Source organism: Ruditapes philippinarum, unplaced genomic scaffold (assembly GCF_026571515.1).
Source record: "Ruditapes philippinarum isolate M1 unplaced genomic scaffold, ASM2657151v2 ctg3804_1_1_1_1, whole genome shotgun sequence".
Taxonomy (NCBI): domain Eukaryota; kingdom Metazoa; phylum Mollusca; class Bivalvia; order Venerida; family Veneridae; genus Ruditapes; species Ruditapes philippinarum.
Genome location: NW_026864107.1, coordinates 44,605 through 65,441, shown reverse-complemented (window position 1 = coordinate 65,441; position 20,837 = coordinate 44,605). Strand labels below are relative to the sequence as shown.

The following is a 20,837-nucleotide window of genomic DNA, read 5'->3' as shown; positions in this document are numbered from 1 at the left end:
AGAAGAGGGTGAGAATCTCTAAACAAGGCCCTTGACTTTGAAAAACTATGCATTTAAAGATTTACCCTTTGGTACGTCAGTTTGCATAGCAGGTGCATATGTGTTTGACAATAAGAAAAGGGGTGTAACTCTGTAAAAAAGTAACTCAAGAGTTACAGGATATGTGTGCCCATATGTTACATGACTTTCTATTTCTTAGACCATTTTTATTTGTTGTGTCTTATTACAATTTCCAGAAAGCTATTCACTAGCCATTTAGCTTAACTAAAAGGCCTATTGGATGACCCTGAGTTCATCTGTCTCAAGCCCAAGATAAATATATATAAATATTACACACTAGGTTATAAACTTTTCAAAATTACTTACATGTGTGTATCTCCTTTTTGCAACTGTTTCCAATTCCTAAAATATAAAGTAAGTTTATAAGCATTAACTAGAAGTATAAGAGTAAATAAGTAATACTAATCCAGATACATAAATCAATAAAAAGTTTATACATATGATTTTTTTCTCAAAATAATTATTTTCATTGTGAAAATTTAATGGTTTGTCCTAGTCACATTTTTTATCTAACCAACATCGTGTAAACATACAAATATATTCCATTATCTTAAAACATGCAATACGCTAAATTTCTGTATTTTACAATTTCATTCATAAAAGTTAAATGGTGTAATCCAAGGCATGCAGTTTCACTATCATGATCTGACAGGATGTCATTTTAACGCAGCTCATATTCATATGTGTAAAAGTGACATGATTGTATGAGTAAAACTACTGGAAAAACCAGTTTGACATGCCTGAAATATTTTTTACAATAAAGAGAACTTTTAAAATAACCTAGAACTGAACAGTAAATTTAATTGACATGCCCGACAGAGTATTGTAAATAATAACTGTCTTTCACTGGACTTAAGCTGATCAGTCTTATTTATATATCTAAAGTCTTAATGTGTAACGACAAATGATTTTACATTTGGAATTTGCAAAACAAAGAAATAGAAAAATAAGCAACTAAATATTCATTTAAGTAATCTGTTTAGCACTCAAGTCTATATATATATAACTTTTATATACATACAAGTTTAGTGGAAAAAATAAACATAGCTATATGTTTTATCGATTTACATTACAATTATTTATCAACTTGACTACAATTATAAAAGGAAAATATCACTCAACTAACAATCATAATAGAAAAATATCACTCAACTACAATTATAATAGAACTAGAAATGTGTCATCATGCCACAGATGCCCCCGCATGCACCCAAAATTTCAAATGTTATAATATTTAGTTCCAAATTTGTTTGCCCAAATTATTTTTTTCATTCTAAGTTCAAAGCCCTTAAAACTTTTCAATGTTAACACAAACCATTTTTATACAATGTTCAAGGCACTGAAATTATTCAGTCTTAACCATTTTTATACAATGTTCAAGGCACTGAAATTATTCAGTCTTAACCTTTTAAAAATAGCATATTGCATATTTGTAGCCAACATAATGGCTATATACATTTCCACAAAAGTATGAGTGCTGAAACTGAAAGTTCAAAATTTTTCCACATTCAGGAAAGATAAGTTTGTCTAAAATAATTGAACCACGACCAAATTCAAACTTAAACTGCTTATTCCTAAGATGTATCTATATTATTTTCAAAGTGAAAGGGACATAACTCTGCCAAAAAAATCATCGAACCATGACCAAATTCGAACTTGACCTGCCCTTTCCTTTGACATATCCATATGTCAATTTTGAGTTGAATATGTAACACTGTTGGGTTGATAATGAACAGAAACTGTAAATTTCATATCATTTTCAAAGTGAAAGGGGCATTACTCTGCCAAAAATCATTGAACCATGACCAGATTCGAACTTGGTCTGCGCATTCCAAAAACATATCCATATGTCAAATTTGAGTTGAATATGTAATATTGTTGGGGAGATAATAAATGGAAACTGAAAATTTCATATTATTTTTAAAGTGAAAGGGGCATAACTCTGCCAAAAATCATCGAACCATGACCAAATTTGAAATTGACCTGCGCATTCCTTTGACATATCAATATGTCAAATTTGAGATGAATGTTTAATACTGTTGGGGAGATAATAAACAGAAACTGAAAATTTCATATTATTTTCAAAGTAAAAGGGCATAACTCTGCCAAAAATCATCGAACCATGACCAAATTTGAACTTGACCTGCCCATTCCTTTGACGTATCAATATGTCAAGTTTGAGCTAAATGTGTTGTACGATTGGGGAGATAATGAACGGAAACTGAAAATTTCATATTATTTTCAAAGTAAAAGGGACATAACTCTGCCAAAAATCATTGAACCATGACCAAATTTGAACTTGACCTGCGCATTCCTTTGACGTATCCATATGTCAAATTTGAGTTGAATGTGTTGTACCATTGGGGAGTTAATGAACGGAAACTGAAAATTTCATATTATTTTCAAAGTAAAAGGGGCATAACTCTGCCAAAAATCATCGAACCATGACCAAATTTGAACTTGACCTGTATTTTCTCATGACATATCAATATGTCAAGTTTGAGTTGAATGTGTTGTACCGTTGGGGAGATAATGAACGGAAACTGAAAATTTCATATTATTTTCAAAGTAAAAGGGGCATAACTCTGCCAAAAATCATCGAACCATGACCAATTTCGAACTTGACCTGTATTTTCTCATGACATATCCATATGTCAATTTTGAATTGAATGTTTTGAACCGTTTGGGAGATAATGAACGGAAACAGAAAATTTCATATTATTTTCAATGTAAAAGGGGCATAACTCTGCCAAAAATCATCGAACCATTACCAATTTCGAACTTGACCTGTATTTTTTCATGACATATCCATATGTCAAATTTGAGTTCAATATGTGCAAGGGTTATTAAGATAATGAACGGAAACTGATGATGACGGAAGGACGGAATGACGGAACAGGGTAACACTATATGCCCCTGCCATTATATGGCGGGGGCATAAAAAGTCTGTAGCATAATACGTAACAGCAGTGCTATTTTGAAAATGCCCAAAATGGCACGTCAGATTAAAATGCGGCCCAACGCAATGTCATTGAATAATGTGTTAAGTTGAAGAAGCGTCCAGCGTGCGTTAATTGACTACATGGAGAACATTATATTTTATCAAGATAATGCACCTTGCCATAGATTTCAAGAGACACAGATTGAACTTGATGTGTTAGGTTTTCAGAGACTTCCGTACGCCCTAAGACTTTGCAGTGTTTCCTTATTTGAAATCACAATTACCAGGTCACAGGTTCTAAAACTTCAGCGAACTCCACTAAGAAACTCAACTCTGCGAGTGTTGAGTACATTGAAGCAGGACTGTTTTGAAAACATTTATGATAAATGGGTCGACCCACACTGACAGTGCATAGCGAAAGACGGTGAATACTTTGAAAAACATTTTAAAAAATCTTATAACGTCATGGCGTTTATGACGGCGTGCGCCAGGTATGTATAGGTAGCATTCTTTAAATTTTGATAACTTGGTCAATTTTGGAGGCATTTTGATTTTATTTCGCATAGACACACATAAAAGGTGTATTGATTTTCCCCTAGCTGGAGGACTCTATTGTATTATAATTGATTGAGTAACAGACTTTGTCTACGATATTTTGGGACAACCCTCGTAGTTAAAAACAATGACACCCCTGGGGCCGGGCCAGTTTTGACCCCAGGGCTTTTATTTGAACAAACTTTGTAGACACTTAGTAGAAGATGTTTCATGCTTAATATCTAAACCATAGCTATTTGGGTTTTTTCAAAGAAGATTTCTTTAAGTTTTGCTATACACATATAAGGAAAATCAATGACCCCGGGGCGGGGCCAATTTTGACCACAGGGCTTTTATTTGAACAAACTTGGTAGACACCTATTAGAACATATTTGATGTTAAATATCTTAGCTTTAGCATTTTGAGTTCTTTAAAAGAAGATTTTTTAAGTTGTTACTATATGCATATAGGGAAAATCAATGACCCCCTGGGGCGGGGCCAATTTTGACCCCAGGGCTTTTATTTGAACAAACTTTGTAGACACCCTTAAGAACATGTTTCATGATAAACATCTAAGCTCTAGCTCATTGGGCTTTTTAAAAGAAGATACACATATAGTTAAAAACAATGACACCCCTGGGGCGGTGTCAGTTTTGACACTAGGGCTTTTATTTGAACAAACTTGGTAGACACTCACTAGAAGATGTTTCATGCCAAATATCTAAGCTCTAGCTCTTAGGGTTTTTTAAAAGAAGATTTTTAAAGTTTTTTCTTTCGGTTGCCATGGCAACCAGAGTTCTGCATGGAATCAAATTCTTTGAACAATTTTTAAAGGTGACCACCAAAGGACCATTCCTGTGAAGTTTGGATGAAATTAGCTTAGTGGTTTATGAGGAGATGTCATTTAAAGTAAAAGTTTACGGACGACGGACGGACGTCGGACGAAAAGCGATCACAAAAGCTCACCCTGTCACTTTGTGACAGGTGAGCTAAAAAGTCTTCATTCATTCACATTTGCCATATCAATTTAGTTTCTGTCTAATTAGGTTTTAATCTGAATCACAGTACATTACTTAGAATCATTTGTTTCTAGCAAGGTATGCAATTCATAATAAAATTTATTACAGTCGACATTGTATTAAGAGACCACTCAAGGGACTGCCAAAAAGTGGTCTCTTAATAAAGTGGTCTCTCAATATGGTCTCTCAATAGAATTCTGGAAAATTCGAGACTTTTTATTACAAGTCATAGATATAATAACATCTTTTTTATAAAAACAAAAACTATACAATATTAAGTATGTATTACAGTTTTATAATTACATTTATGCCTTTTTTTCTCTTTTTTTTTTAAAAGTCATCAATATTGTTTGTTTTTGTTTTTTTTAGGAGAAATTTGTGTACAAATGTGATCTACGCTCATAATACTGTCAACAGGTCATTTTGACCATGAAACAAAGCATATTGTCTTATATTTTTAATATGTTCATACACATCTCCTGCTGACCATACTTTAGAATCATCAGCCAGAGCTCCAGATAATGTTTTATGCAATGAGTTTTAAACTTCTTAATTTTTTCAACAATTAGTTTCCACACTACCCCGATTTCAAATTAAATAAGATGTTTAGAGATCTAGGATTTTTTTGTCTTTTTTTGTCGAAGGGTCATATTTAATGGGATACTTCATGTATTTTTATAAAGCATCAGATGAACACCTACACCATCAGCAATGAAAGGCTCGGTTCTGTAATGTTTAGTCCACTACGTTTCACGATTTTATTTCGACTACAATCGATGACATTTGCTATTTACTCAGACTCAATTCTATGCACGATATCCTCATACAATTTATCCGGTCTTATTAGTTGTCTGTCTTTTTTTTCTGGATCCGACGTCATTTTCGATAAGGGAGGTCACTCTGAGCACATTACAAAACTATGCAAATGCGGTTTTGTGATACGTTATTGCTCTGACAAAATATGTCACAATAAATATTACGATCGGAAAATCCGATTTTCAAACGATTGCAATTGTTATTCATTTCGTTTTTAAACGACAATTATTTGTGACCAATGACCATGAAAAATATTTGTTTGTTTGCTTGCACACATCTAACCTACTCGCTAGTTACACAGGTGAGAATGCCCTCAGGGACGATTGTTTGTCACGACCGTTTAATAGATACTTTAACACTTAATTTTGTACATTTGGGCGGACATTCAGTGGCCGCTGGCCGCGATATTAAAGTCGTTTAATGGAATCAAATTAAATAGTAAAAATCATCGGGAGGGATTTTATGCGGCCGCTTAATAAAAAGGTGGACGCAAGTACGATGCCGACTGTAATTCCAATTAAACAAGGATTGAACAAACTACTTCTTAAGATGCCTTTAGTATAACCTTATATAGAATTACATAAATATACTAACAATAACATGTGTTTTTACATGCCTCTCAGTTTATGTTGTTTTGACTTAATCTTTAATGAAAAACAATAGAGCCAGGTGATGACAAAACCAACATAGTGCGTTTGCGACCAGCATGGATCCAGACCAGCCTGTGCATCCGCGCAGTCTGATCAGGATCCATGCTGTTCGCTTACCAACCCTATTAAAAGTAGAGAAATTGATAGCGAAGAGCATGGATCCTGATCAGACTGCGCAGGCTGGTCTGGATCCATGCTTGTCGCAAACACACTATGTTGGTTTTGTCGTAACCCGGCTCAATTTATTACCTCTGGGCTAAACAGTTCTTTGAAATCCCGTGAGAACGCCCTCTCTGGACCAGATATACCCTGAAAGTAGAATAATATTCAGTGATTATTTCAGTGTTTCTTTCCCTGTATTTTACAGCCCAATAAAGGCTGTTTCCCCTAGCACAAAAAACGTTTATTTTCCCCTAAAAAACCTGTAAAAACAACAGTAAAATTCATAGATTAATTAATCAGTGGTGACACAAACCCACAAAAAAACATTAGACTTAATGTCTAAGATCATCATTGAGAAACTTCATAGCCCAAGTATCAAACCAGCGACCCCTAGACTACAAATGCCTTCCTCTCACCATTGGGCTATGTGGGCAGACAACTTATAAAGATAGCAACTTAATGATCATCAGGGTTTTCATTTTTATCTGAGGCAACAGATGCTCCAAAGCAAACAACCAATTTTGCCAAGGGTCAAGGCTGATACTTTAATATACAGGATGAAAATACAACTGATTAGAGCAGCATTTTAACCAATGGTTTGGATTGCCAATCGGTTAATAATGAAAACCCTGGATCATACCTGTGAAGTTTGGTCGAAATCTGTCATGTGAAAGAAAATAAGGTAAGAAACGGTTTGTGTAATAAATTACTAACACTGCTGAAATGTCTAAACAATTCATCATTTGGGAATACCCCAACTTAATTTGCTATTTCCAGAGGAATATTATGTGACATTATGAGTGAATAAGTGAATGTCAAAATAAATTTTCATTTTTTCATAATTCCTTTTAATACAAAAATTTATTTCACATTAACAATAAACAATGCATGGATTCAAACGAAATTTTCGTAAATATCCATTATAATTTACCTGTAATGTTCATTTCATGAAAAGAGTGGGGCAGTTTCTTTTATATTTTTGGCAGATTTAATTTTTATTCTAAACATTTTCTAATATGAACTGTTGGTCAATCACCATTTTAACAGTCAATCTTTTGAAATATATAGTCTGTTCAGCTCAACTTGACTATGAAAATATGAGCATAATGACACTTTAACATACTTATTGCTTATTGAGAAGTTTCAAAAACCTGTGACTGTGGAAACTCTGGAAATTAAGAACAATTTCAATCCGACATCACAGTGACTTTGATATTATAACCACAAAATCAATACGTTAGTCCAGTCAGTCTGTAAATCGACCTCAAACAAATTGCAACAGAAAATATTTTACCTGGTATAGAAAGTATATAGAATAACATGAATCATATCAAAAGTCTAGCAAAATCTAAGTTGCGCAACATAGAAAAAACGGGTTTTTATCGCGTTATTTTTTGTGATTTTTTTCTGACGACAACGGTCTTCCATAGGCGAACAAAGCGTCTCCGATAGTCAGAATAGCGACTGCATAATGGCGACAACAACAACAAAATAAGTGTAAACAAAATAAATGTCAGTAAAGTACACTGTAAAGTGGGTTGGTACATTTTCCTTAAAATATTACAGATCATAATAGGAATTATTAATGTGGGATCGTAAGTTTATTATGAGTATTTGATGAAAATTATTACTTGTTTTACTGTACCAGTTCTTTATCCGTTGAAGGTCAACAGGTGTTTCAAGCGATCTGTATAATAACTTTTCATGGAAAACAGTTTAATTTATATAAATTACAACTCTGATTACCTCCTGTCTTAGTAAACATTCAAAAACGGCCTAAAATGTGTATTTATAACAAGTTAATTTCGACAGTATTTTTAAACTATGGAACGCCATTATCACTTTAATTATGACGAATTACGTTAAATAAATTCTGAATACTTTAATCATGTTTTATTGTTAAATGTGTATTCAAGGTTTTTTTTTGTATTTTTTAATAGTTTTTTAAAATTGTTTTACATATATAATGTATGTTATGTTATTATTATTTCAGGGGTACCGCTTTGAGGTAGTCTTCATTGATGTATGCTTGATTTTGAAAATAAAAAAAAATCCAGTAAACTGTATGTACACTAAATGAGTAAGTTTGCTTTCCTTTACATTTGTAATATTTTTACATATATAACACAAATATCAAACATTATATTTTACTAGTTTAAGTGAATATTAAACATGGAGGAAATAGAGCGTCGTATGCATAATTCAATAATTGAATATATCTGAAATTATTTTCAGTTTTTAATAGACATAGAAGAAATTTACCCATGAAAAGGTGACATGAAAAAATTTATCAATAAACAAACGTGATTTCTAGTTATGGTTCATGATTGGCGATGTGTATGAGTTCAAGGTAAACATGCACAGTTGATCCATAATTTAAAAGAAAATCTTTTATGCATACAATAACACCTGCGCGAATTTGAAAAAGTGCATTACGTGTATAAGATTAATTCACAGCGATATATTTGTATTTCTGTCGGAATGCACACCTTAGTTGACTATAGTATAATTTTATCACTTTTAAAATCAAAATTTAAGCAAATACATGTAACAATAAAAACATCTGTGTATTCTATAAAACCTTATTTCACGTAAATATGAAAATAAGATTCTAATCCTTTCAAACTTGAAGTAATTTCTATGTTACAGATTTCATCAACACACCAGAGCCAATGGGTATGCCCGATCATCTGTTCTGAGGAGACTGTGATGTATACGAGTTAAAGGTAAAGATGCATAGTTGAGACATTTGTTTCACAAAATCACTATAATGATATTTTTCATATAAGCAAACTTTTAAAGTGTGTCATAAGTTCCATATAGTAACATATCAGTACAAATATTTTTGAATGCATGCATGGATGGGCATTAGAAATGCTTAAAATTGAAAGGTGACATTTTTAAACTCAATATGTGACTTTATCTTTACGTTACTTCCAAATACTTTAACCAGTAGGTATTTAATATTTTTATAATTTTAGATTAAAACCTTAGAAAATAATAATAATATCTGTCATATGTTGTGGTTTGGATCGGAATATCCGTCCCGAGGTGACCCGCCCATTGGGCGGTAACGAGGCTTGCCGAGTTACCGCACATGGGTGGGTTACCGAGGGACGGATATTCCAATCCGAACCGCAAACATATGTCAGATATTTTTTTCTTGCAAATTTTACGATATAACATTATATTTTGAATTCTTTATCTTAATTTTCAATGGGAATTTATGCCATTACAACCGAAACTATTTTCGTACAACAGCGTATGAAATTACAACTTCATTCATAACGGTAAAATTACGTCATCCTAAAACCCCAGTCACACTAGATGCGACCACCGGCGACTTGTAAAACTGACGATCATTAGCGATTGTCTGCGCCCAAAACCATTCACGTATAAATTTACTTCTGCGACTATCGTAAGACCAGTCATCATTGACAATCGCACGACAGGTCATAAGCAAACGTATGATGGTCTCAAGATTGTGTGGGATTACTTACGACTACCCGTGACCTGTCATGCGATCACCTACAACTAGTCGTACGACCATCACACGATTACTAAAGACTACTCAAGATTATCAGTGACTAGTGGCAATTTGTAAAGACTGTCGTAAGATTGTCGCACTTCTGAACGACCATCGTGCGACAGCCTAAGACCTTATAAGATCACTAGCGACCTGTTTGATCGCAAGGAGGTTTTTGTGCAAGCTCAAAAACCTCTCTACGACTGAAATTGGTCGTGGGACCTAAATAAGATAGCCTGCGACTGTCAAAGATCACCGATGACCGTCGTAAGACGTTTTAAAGATTGTCCGCGACCAGAGGTCACTGGTGATCGTGAACTGGTCTTCACTGGTCGTAAGCTCTAATGTGACTGGGGCTTAAGCGTGACATTGTACAGCACGCGACTCATCTGGCACCCCCTATGCCAGATGAAATTTCCGGCATGGGTAATACAAACGGAAACGCCAGTCTGATATGCAAGAAAAGTGTGTCATATCAGCAACTTTGATCAAATAAATACACCTAAAACATTTTAAGGAAAGCCTTTTAGGAAAAATACATCTTATAACAACACGTACTGTTCTGGGATAACTGAAACAATACGTAATCAGCTACCAATAACCAGAATACAAGAATACAAGGGATGATCCAGAAATACCCGTAATTTAAACAATAAATTCAATAATATTTATTCAAAGTTCATATAACAAACACTTTATTACTGCGTAATATATCCTCTTTACAAGGAAACAAGAATATGATAATTAAACACAGTATGCCTACCATATAAGCAAACATAGGATTTGTCACATTATGCAAAAAGGTTGATGTTCTTTTGTTCTTATACATAGGGAATCCTACCGATGCCATTCACTGTAAGTTAACTAACAACCTAAACCTATGACTATTGAACTGCTAATTGCTTTGATTGCTGGGATTCATACTCATGATCATCTTAAAGTTGAAGGCATAAAATATATGATTAATTTAATTTAATTAGATAAAAAGTGCATGTAAAAGAAAACAAATAAAGTATGAAAAACAGCATATAATCGTCAATTAGAATTCATTTTTTTAAATCGCATTGAAATTGTGCAAGGCCGCATATGACAGCATATTTGTATTTTTCAATCGCCACAGCGACGGAGAACGTTAACTTCACGCTTATTCTTTTATGCCGCAAAACGATATGTATTTATCTTTAAAATTACTCCAACAGTCTGGTAAAAAAACTTCTTTACCCCTGAAAAAGTTTTGTATGCATGACTAACAAAATACTTGTGTCGAATTTCTTTTATCATATTAGATGTTTCTATGGTAGGCTGTCTAAACAGTTGACAAATGTTTATGAAAGTGCCTTTTTCCGACGCCTTAATGAAGACGTTCTTGCATAAATAAACGTTGCAATTACAAATGATTACACAATAATAAAATGTTCAAACGACGTGAAATTTTAGCAGGCTGCTAGGGGGCGTGGACGGTAACTTGCACTTTCCAGTACCGTCCATGAACAGGCTCAATCAAAGCATGTAACATTTTCAATTTTGTTGTGTTGAACTTTCTTTAGGGATTCTGTTTTTCTTTATTTTACATTAACCTTCGGCAAATATTGGACCTGATCCCTTTTTGTGTCGGACACTTTGGTGTATTATAAATTTCAACGAACGTTATGTTCTTTGAGTTGCGCTGCTTTGGGGTATCCATGGTTATTTAAGGCGGCCTGAGACGATACTGGATGTTTTTAATCAATTATATTTGGCAAATAAATAGAAGAAACATCGATCTTTGCGCTTTTATAAATTTAATGAAGAAAACATAAAAAAGTTATCAGAATTATAAACAAATTTTGGGTAATTCTGGATCAACCTCCATATAATGTAAAAAACAGATTTTATAAGTCTTACAATATCAGTTATTGTTTTTCTTTTCAAGATGAACTCCTGTCGGATTTGTTAACGGCTGTTTGATGATCATACAAAGACAGTAAAAGGCAACGAAAAGGAATGCAAGGGAATAAATGCTGCCAGTGAGAAATAAAATGACAGTTTAAAAGTTGAATCGGAATAATATATTCACATTGAGTGTAGAAAGATGTACTGTAACCCACATAACACTAAAAGAGACACTAATACAGAAAAAGTAAACACTGATGCCACAATTAACACCACTGAGATCAATGACTGATAAGTTTTCATACAAAAAAAATGTTTATATTGTAGTCAATCTGTAATAAGTAAGGGTAAAACAAGGAAGTGTGATGTTTCGCCAGTAAGGACACTAGAACCTACTATTTTGAATATATGTATACAGAGGAATGACTGTTTGTCTGATACAGTGAGAGCAAGGATAGAACAGGTTCACGACTTGCTTGTAGCCGATGCTCTTTACCATGAAACATGTTTATGCTCCACTAATTTCAGAACTGGAAAAGATATACAGGGATAAAAAGTGAAAGATTGGTAGACCAGAAATTACAGAAGCGGTCGAGTGACGCTTTGTAAAAGTCATGACATTCTTGTGCTTATGCTTAGCGAAGATATTTTACAAATTAAAATTTGCAAATTTTTTTTTTTACATTTTATGCTCAAATGTATCAAATATTTGAAATTGACCTTCCAAAAGGTTAATGTCACCTCTTTTGACCCAATGTCATGATGTTATATAATGACTCAGAAAAAAATACAACAGATGTGCTTGAAAGTATTCTAGTTAATATAAAACTCAATATTATTATCATAGATAATATAAATTTCCTTAATGTTTCTTTATTTTGTATAAAATTACCCCACCCACTAGCTGTACAATGTTAATATAAATATTTCAATATATGCATTAAATATTTATGGAATGTAAATTAAATTCATAAAACGTTGAAACTTGACAGTTTTCACATGTACGTAAACCATTATCTATTTTCTGTTTAATATCATATAACATAGAGCTTTCAATAAATTGTTGATCTACAGCAATGTAAAAATATAATATTACCCCACCCACTTAAGTTAATTAATAAATTTTAGAAAGGTAAAAGTAGTTTCTTTAAATAAAAACAACTTTTTGATTACTTTATGTTACTAAAGGGATAGATTAAGCTATATTTTTATGCATATTATATATAAAACTGATTAGAAAATTGAATGTGTGTATTACATTGATTTCAAATTAAAAAAATATATACAATGATACCCATATATTTGATCTCAATTTTGAAAACATTCTCCAATTTAGATTTTTCTAGACTTTTGATATGTTATACAATATAGGTCTGGGGTTTCAAAACACTCAAAATATTTTCTGTTGCAATTTGTTTGAGGTTTGGCTCTATTTTGAGCTAGAATGACTGGACTACGTGTCATTTCTTGGCCTTGGGTAATGTCACTACCGATTTAAACACGCATCTTTTTTTCAAGTTAATGATCAAACAAGGATTCAACACAGTATCACAGTTACCTTGACCTTTGACCTCAAAATCAACTGGGATCATCTAATGGCCATGGGTAATGTCCCCATCAAGTTACATAAACCATGGCTTACCATCCCACTGACAATCATAAAGATGGATAACCCAATCACTTTTTAAAAGGGTGCATTAAACTTATGATGAAAATATTGGAACACTTTCAAATTGAAAATATAAAATAGATTTTTATTATTTATTATTTATTTATGTACTCTGAAAAAGGCTGTTCAGCCAAAACATTGCTATATTTAAGAGAATTTTAAGAATTTGCAGTTGACTGCTTATTATTCTCTATTTAGTCTTATACATTTGTAAGGACTGATGTTTATTCCTTTACATCGTTCTTTTCTAACTTATTTTTTTTTCATCTTAGAAATAAAATGTATTTTATATTTACCTTTTCCAGAACATAATCTTTCAGTTCCTTAAGATCTGCAACTTTTTGTACATTCCAAAGAAAGCTGGTCGTGTCGTTCTTCTTCATACGACAGGCAACCTAAAAATGAAAAAAAAATTTTGAAAATTCTGTAATTGAAACATAGCAAACCAGTGGATCATTGACCCTAAAGTTGCTCACCTGAGGACCTGTTGTACTTGCCATAACTAAATCTATTCAGCAGCAAAAAAAAAAAAAAAAATTATTTTATAAATCACGGTTTTGGGAGTTAGGAGTCTATTAGTTGTCATAGCTAGGGCTGTGTATTGTCAGGGTAGAGGCGATACGATACGATTCACGATACAGAGGAGCAATACGCAAACTAGTTTGTGATACTCCACTGAATTATTAAATAGTTTAAATGTTTCATGTCAAACTATCATCTTACATAAGACTTTATCATCCAGCCATTCAAATATATAGCAGAACTTATTTACAAGGGAAACTTTGGTATCATACTTCTTTAAAAGTGAACATTTAAGTAGTACTCAAAAAAATATTCCTAGAATACGAACAATTAGATTTTTATTTTAGTTTTATTTTAAATATATATATTAACATGTTGTACAAAAAGATCAGGTTAAATAGAACAGGTAAAAATGTCTCGCTGAACTCAAACAAGAACAGTTTTAAAATAATAACTAACTAGAAAATATCTAAAACATTACATTAAAGTTTAAGTTTTATGTCATCGTATCAATACATGTACTTTTTTAAATGCAGTTCAATAAGTAGAATTAAATATTCATTGTATTTATTAACGTAACCCTACAAATAAACTTTACAATTGATTAATTTTTCGGTAATTTCCTTGTGTTGAAGTTAATGAGAGCGAAACTTCTTGTTGCTAGCTTTAACATAGATGTTTATTTTCGGATATGTAACACTTTTTGGATACGCTATGAAAATACGCTGATTATTTTAAAAAGGTATGTTTTATAAGCTAAATAATATAGGATTGAAGGCAAAACATATATCAGAATTTCTCTTTTAGTTACGATAACAAAAAAATGTGAATCTGGCGATACAAAGGCATGCGAATATTCGAGTCCGAAATTCATGACAGATTCGTGATGTACCGACAGTTTAGACATTCGTTACAGCCCTAGTCATAGCAACAAAATTTTTCAACATAGGAAGAAAATAAAGGGATGTGCATAATCTCCAGACTGACATCTACCCATATTTCAAGTTTCATAAAAATATTTTCAATACTTTTATGATATCACAGCATCCAGTTTTGTGGACGGACAGATGGACAGAATTGAAAGCCAAGGTCATTTATGAAAGTCTCATCAACTTGAATGTCTATCCTCAAGGATTGTTGTGTCCAAGTATACAGACAATTCACTACTTAATAACTAAGCTTTATCCATTTTGGTACACATTTTTGTGATATTTTCTAAGTTAAAAATCAGGCACAAATATGTCAAACTTAACTGTCAGAAACTTTTTTTATTTTGCATTGATATGTCATGTTTGTCCAGGAATTAATAATTTCCATATACAAATAAAGTTTTACTGCCAATCATAGCCAAAAAAAAAATAGTGAAAATTTAATAATTTCACCTTTAATGTCAAGGTCATTTAAAAGTCAAGGTCAATGTTAGTTTGATTTTCATACAGACAGTTGTAATGTGGCATTGCTTTGATGTGCACAGTTTCAAGTTTCTCTACCAGTTCCCAAGATGGGACAGTTATCACGATAAATGTAAACAATAATTTACAAATGATTTTACGTAATAAAAGAGGTTACCTCTGCGATATCCCGCCAGTTCTCTTCTCTTAATTCTGTTGTCATTAGTGGCGTCAATAACCAGTACATACCATCATTGATATCTTCAACCAGTTCACAGGACCTAACTGCAAAAACAAGCAAAATATATGTAATTCATGCCAAATAAACACAAGATCTATTCATCTCTTTATGTAAGAACTACTTTTGAACCATATCTTTTCTAATTAACAGAAGGGTCTGTAACATGATATTATGTAGGACAATTTATCATATAAATTGCAAATTGGAGAGATCTCATGTTTAAAAAGAAAAGAGAAAACAACACCACATGCAGTATTAATGCTCATCTATTAAAAATTCTAAGTTATAAAGGTGTATTACTCCAAATATATTCAGAATTATGCCCCTTGTAAAAAAACTGCACCTTGCCATGGTAAGCAAGTAATCCAAGTTTAATGTTGATAACTTCAAAAATATTTTGAAAACTGGACTACATTAATGTTTTTGCACAGCAACAATTTCAACAACAACAATGCTGCAGCAATCATAATTGCTGGATTTGCAAGATTAAACTTAATGACTTTTTATCAAATACCCATGCCGCTTTTGCGACTCCGTAAAAATGGTATTCCCTGGATGTGCAAAATTTTTGTTATACAAACACAGCATAAAGACATGCTTAATGAATAGCATTACACTACAGATATGTCAATGAAAACTTATTCTTTTTTTTTCTTTTTTTGCATTAAACAGTCTTCATTTTGGGTATGTGAAGCATAGAATATTACATTCGTATACATTTATTACTAAATTAACTGAACTCGTTCAATAAAATAATATTAAGCTTGCCAGAGGCTCTGATAGTACATTTTTTTATTCAACTCATTCAATAAATGCAGTATTGAAATTGCACTCATTCAATATCCTCTATTTACTATAAGTATAATAATTTACCTAAACTATCTTATCAGGACATGATACAACGCAAAACAGGTATTTCTAAATCTATTTAAAATCTGCTTATCAAATTAAGAGATGTCATTTAAAGTTGAATGCGTTGAATAATTAGCTCTAGAGACAATTTTTGAATGGCGTACAAATTTAACAGATTACACACATCATATAAGAAAAACAGTTTGAAACTACCAAAAACATAACTGAAATTCTAAATCAAAAATGAGGCAAAACTTGAGTCAATGTATTTCTGGGTGTGTAAAAATCTATTTTAAACATCATTGACCTTTAACGTGGTTCAAGTGACTCATAGGTACAACTTAAAATACAGGATACCAATACAAGGTATGTGGCTACAAAATATGAAATGTTTTAGCAAATAAATGAAGGCTATATGAGCAGAAAATGTAAATATATAAGTTAAGAATCAGTGACCTTGACCCTACTGACCTCTAACTCTACCCAAAAATAATAAAACTACCTTTGACATATAAAAAGAACATCATTCATTAAAGGTTGTATGAGCTAAAGTGTAAAAATCAGTTGTTGGCAATTGAAATAAGAACATAAAAGTTACCATATTCGGCCGATTCTTTCCAGTTGATACCCCTTTTCTTCATATAAATCATTAATGCATTTATTTGTCCTTCATTAAAATTTGAAGAGTTCTGTAAAGAAAAGGAAAACATACTAAACTTTAAATACCCAAGGCCATACTATCCAGAATTTTTCTTTTATTCTTAATGATATTTAAAGTAACACATCCTTGGAAAAGACTTTTAAGAGACTTCCTAGATATATCACTTGGATACTTCCATCACCTAATGGAATGAAATCCAAAGTTCTGTTTTAATGTCTGTCAATTTCTAAAAAGTATTTTGTATTTATCTTAGTCAGTTTTATTGGTGTTTTTACTTAAGATTTGCACTAAAACTGCTTTCTTCACTAGCATTATACATCAAATTGATCCTGTCTATGATTTTCAGGCTGAACTCTGTTGTGATGTTTTGAAGTTGCTTCTATTGATGTCATGTGACGCTGACATCATTTCCTGTTTATCATTTATTTTTCTAAGACAACCTGCATTTTTCCCTATTGAACATAGAAGGACTGAAAGTGTGTGTTATTATGCAATAAAATCATTGTTGACATTCTATATCTAGACATGTGACATAACCATTAAACATGTGATGTAACCACTAACAAGAGCTGTCACAGGAGACAGCGAAGCTCGACTAATTAAATACTTGGCGCAGTTAAAAAGACAAAACAATTATTATGTAAATATATTTCTTCTTATGACAAGAATTTATAGTTGTTAAAAAAAAATCCAAGTTCAAGGTGGAAAAATTCTGGAAAAAGTCACACTAGAGTTATGGACCTTGTCACACAACATGTGTGTAATGATAAGAAATATACATTTGAAGAAGATACCTTAAAATAAAGAAGTTATAATATTTCTTCAACAAAATTACAAGTTCAAAAGGAGATAAATATGAAAATATTGTTTCAAGAGTTATGAACCTTGTCACATAAGATCTGGTTGATGATAAAGAATATGTATTTGAAGTTTGAGGTAGATACTTACTAAAAACTTAATAAATCTTCTTATAAAAACCTCAAAGAGCTAGAGCTTAGATATTTATCATGAAACATCTTCTAATGTGTGTCTACCAAGTTTGTTCAAATAAAAGCCCCTGGTTTAAAATTGGCCATGGCCCAGGGGCTTATATACAGGTGAGCCATTTCAGGGCCATGATGGACCTCTTGTTGTTAGATCAAATAAGGAAAATCAATGCCTCTTTGGGGCGGGGCCAATTTTAACCCAAGGGAATTTATTTGATCAAACTTTGTAGACACTTACTAGATGATGTTTCATGCTAAATATTTAAGCTCTAGCTCTTTCTGTTTTCTAAAAGAATATATTTTAAGTTTTTTCTTCCGGTTGCAATGGCAACCGGAGCTCTGATTGGAATTAAATTCTTTGAACAATCTTTAAAGTTGACTACCAAAGCAACATTCCTGTGAAGTTTGGATGAAATTGACTGAGCTGTTTATGAGGAGATGTCGTTAAAAGTAAACAAGATTGCATTTGAGAAAAATGCTATGCCACCGCATGGTTCAAATTTCAAAGCTGTACACCAAAGGACAAGAAAGTAGGTCACATCATCAAAATCTAGGTCACCTGATATCAAAATTCAATTTTACAACTAAAACTGTGCACATGGTCAAAATGTAATTGCTGTACATCAAAGGACAAGAAAGTAGGTCACTGTCCCCTTGGGCAAGGCATAATTTTGACCCAAGGGTTTAATTCAAAAAAAATTTGATACAGGTCCACCTAACAACATTTCAAGTCAAATATCTAAGCTATAGCTTTCTCCCATTCAGAAAACATTTGTTTTATTTTCTGTTTTTACTATGTGTACATAATGAGAATCACTGCCCCCGGGCAGGGCCAATTTTGACACCAGGGGAAAATTTTGAACAACTTTGGTAGAGGACCTATAAATGATATTATATCTCAAACATCAAAGCTCTATGCCTTGTACCTTCAGACAAAACTATTTTTTTATTTTTTTCACTATATGTACATAATGAAAATCAATGACCCCCGGGGCGGAACCAATTTTGACCCCAGGGCTATAATTTAAACAATCTTGCCAGAGGTTCACTACACAATGTTTCATGCAAAATATCTTAAGTCTAGCCTTTGTAAATTTAGAGAAGATGATTTTTTAAGTTTGTACTATATACATATAAGGAAAACCTATGGCCACCAGGGGGCGGGCTAATTTTGACACAAGAGGCAAAATTTGAATAACTTTTTGTAGAGTACCTTCAGATGATATAATTTAACAAATATTAAAGCTCTAAGCCTTGTACCTTCAGACAATAAGATTTATTTATTTTTTACTATATGTATATATTGAAATCAATGACCCCAAGGGCAGGGGCAATTTTGACCCCAGGGCTATAATTTGAACAATCTTGCTAGAGGTTTACTACACAATGTTTCATGCAAAATATCTAACCTCTAGCATTTGTCAATTGCTAGAAGAATTTTTTTTGAAGTTTTTACTATATACATATAAGGAAAACCAATGACCCCCGGGGCGGGGCCGATTTTGACCCCAGGGCTATAATTTGAACAATCTGGGTAGAGGTCTACCAGACAATGCCCTACGCAAAATATATAAGCTCTAGGCCTTTACAAGGTGTTTTAAATTTTTACTATATGTACATATAGTGAAAATTAATGACCCCGGGGCGGGGCCGATTTTGACCCAAGGGCTATAATTTGAACAATCTTGGTAAGGGTCTACCAGAAGATGCCTTATGCAAAATATCTAAGCTCTAGGCCTTTTGGGTTTTTACAAGAAGGTATTTTAAGTTTTTACTATATGTACATAGTGAAAATCAATGACCCTCGGGGCGGGGCCAATTTTGACCCCAGGGCTATAATTTGAACAATCTTGTTAGAGGTCTACCAGACAATGCCTTATGCAAAATATCTAAGCTCTAGGCCTTTTGGGTCTTTACAAGAAGATTTTTTAAATTTATTCTTATAATTCCTTTTGGTTGCCATGGCAACCAGATTTCTGCATGGAATGAAATTCTTTGAACAACTTTGGAAGCCCTTCACCCAAGGAACAATCCTGCCAAGTTTGGTTGAAATTGGACTAGTGGTTTTTCACAAGAAGATTTTTTAAACTCACTATATAATGTATATAACACACACACAAACACACACACAAACACACGCACACACACACAGGTGAATCGCTATATGCCACCGCATCGCAGATGCTGCGGTGGCATAAAAATTACAGAAGAACAGATGTACGCAGGACGGAAGCCGGAAGAAAAGCGATCACAAAAGCTCACCATGTTACTTTGTGACAGGTGAGCTAAAAATGATAAGAGCAAAAAGCAAATACTTCATAGCATAATTGTGAAATATCACAAGCTTCATGCAAAATATTAATTTACTGTAGACCACATGGTGAAAATGGTTTCTGAGTTGTTTTTTCTATTAAAACCTTGGCATCTTATGCATCTTTAAAAAAAAAAGCACAATAATAATAATAATACCTTTAGAAGCCTTCCAATGTCATCTATGTTTCTTCCAAACTGTCTTAAATTTGGTTCTAGCCAATTTATAACAGATGTATAATCATTGTTCTGCACAAACGGCACTAATTCCTCTATTCCTAGAAATACAACAAGAAACATAGCAATACCATCAACAAAAGATATAGCAAATGGGGGCTTTGCTTAGCTTTTAATGCTATACTTGCTGAAAGTCATTCAAAAATCAAGGTTATATTTTAATTGTTAAAATATGACAATTTAGACCCAAATTTTGTTTTGTCTCAGATCAAACCAGATCCATCAATAAACAACATGATTACTTCAAATGTGATTATTTTTTTTAAGAACATGACATTGATAGTCAATGTTATTAAGCATTCAAGATCACTGTTTTAAGATGATGCTGTTCAATATTTTGTGTCAACAAGAACAAGATATGCCCATGGGCAAAATGACGAGCTCACTC

General features: G+C 32.7%; 1 protein-coding gene across 1 annotated transcript in view; it reads right to left on the bottom strand.

The window, feature by feature from the left end:
• LOC132724442 (uncharacterized) overlaps window positions 1–20,837 on the bottom strand; it is a gene marked incomplete at its 3' end in the record, with an annotated part of 56,311 nt that overhangs the window by 6,991 nt on the left and 28,483 nt on the right. Inside the window, 6 exon segments of the mRNA XM_060709303.1 lie at window positions 367–402; window positions 6,270–6,329; window positions 13,546–13,644; window positions 15,341–15,447; window positions 16,854–16,944; window positions 20,372–20,490. Of these exon segments, the coding sequence (XP_060565286.1) occupies window positions 367–402; window positions 6,270–6,329; window positions 13,546–13,644; window positions 15,341–15,447; window positions 16,854–16,944; window positions 20,372–20,490 (512 nt within the window).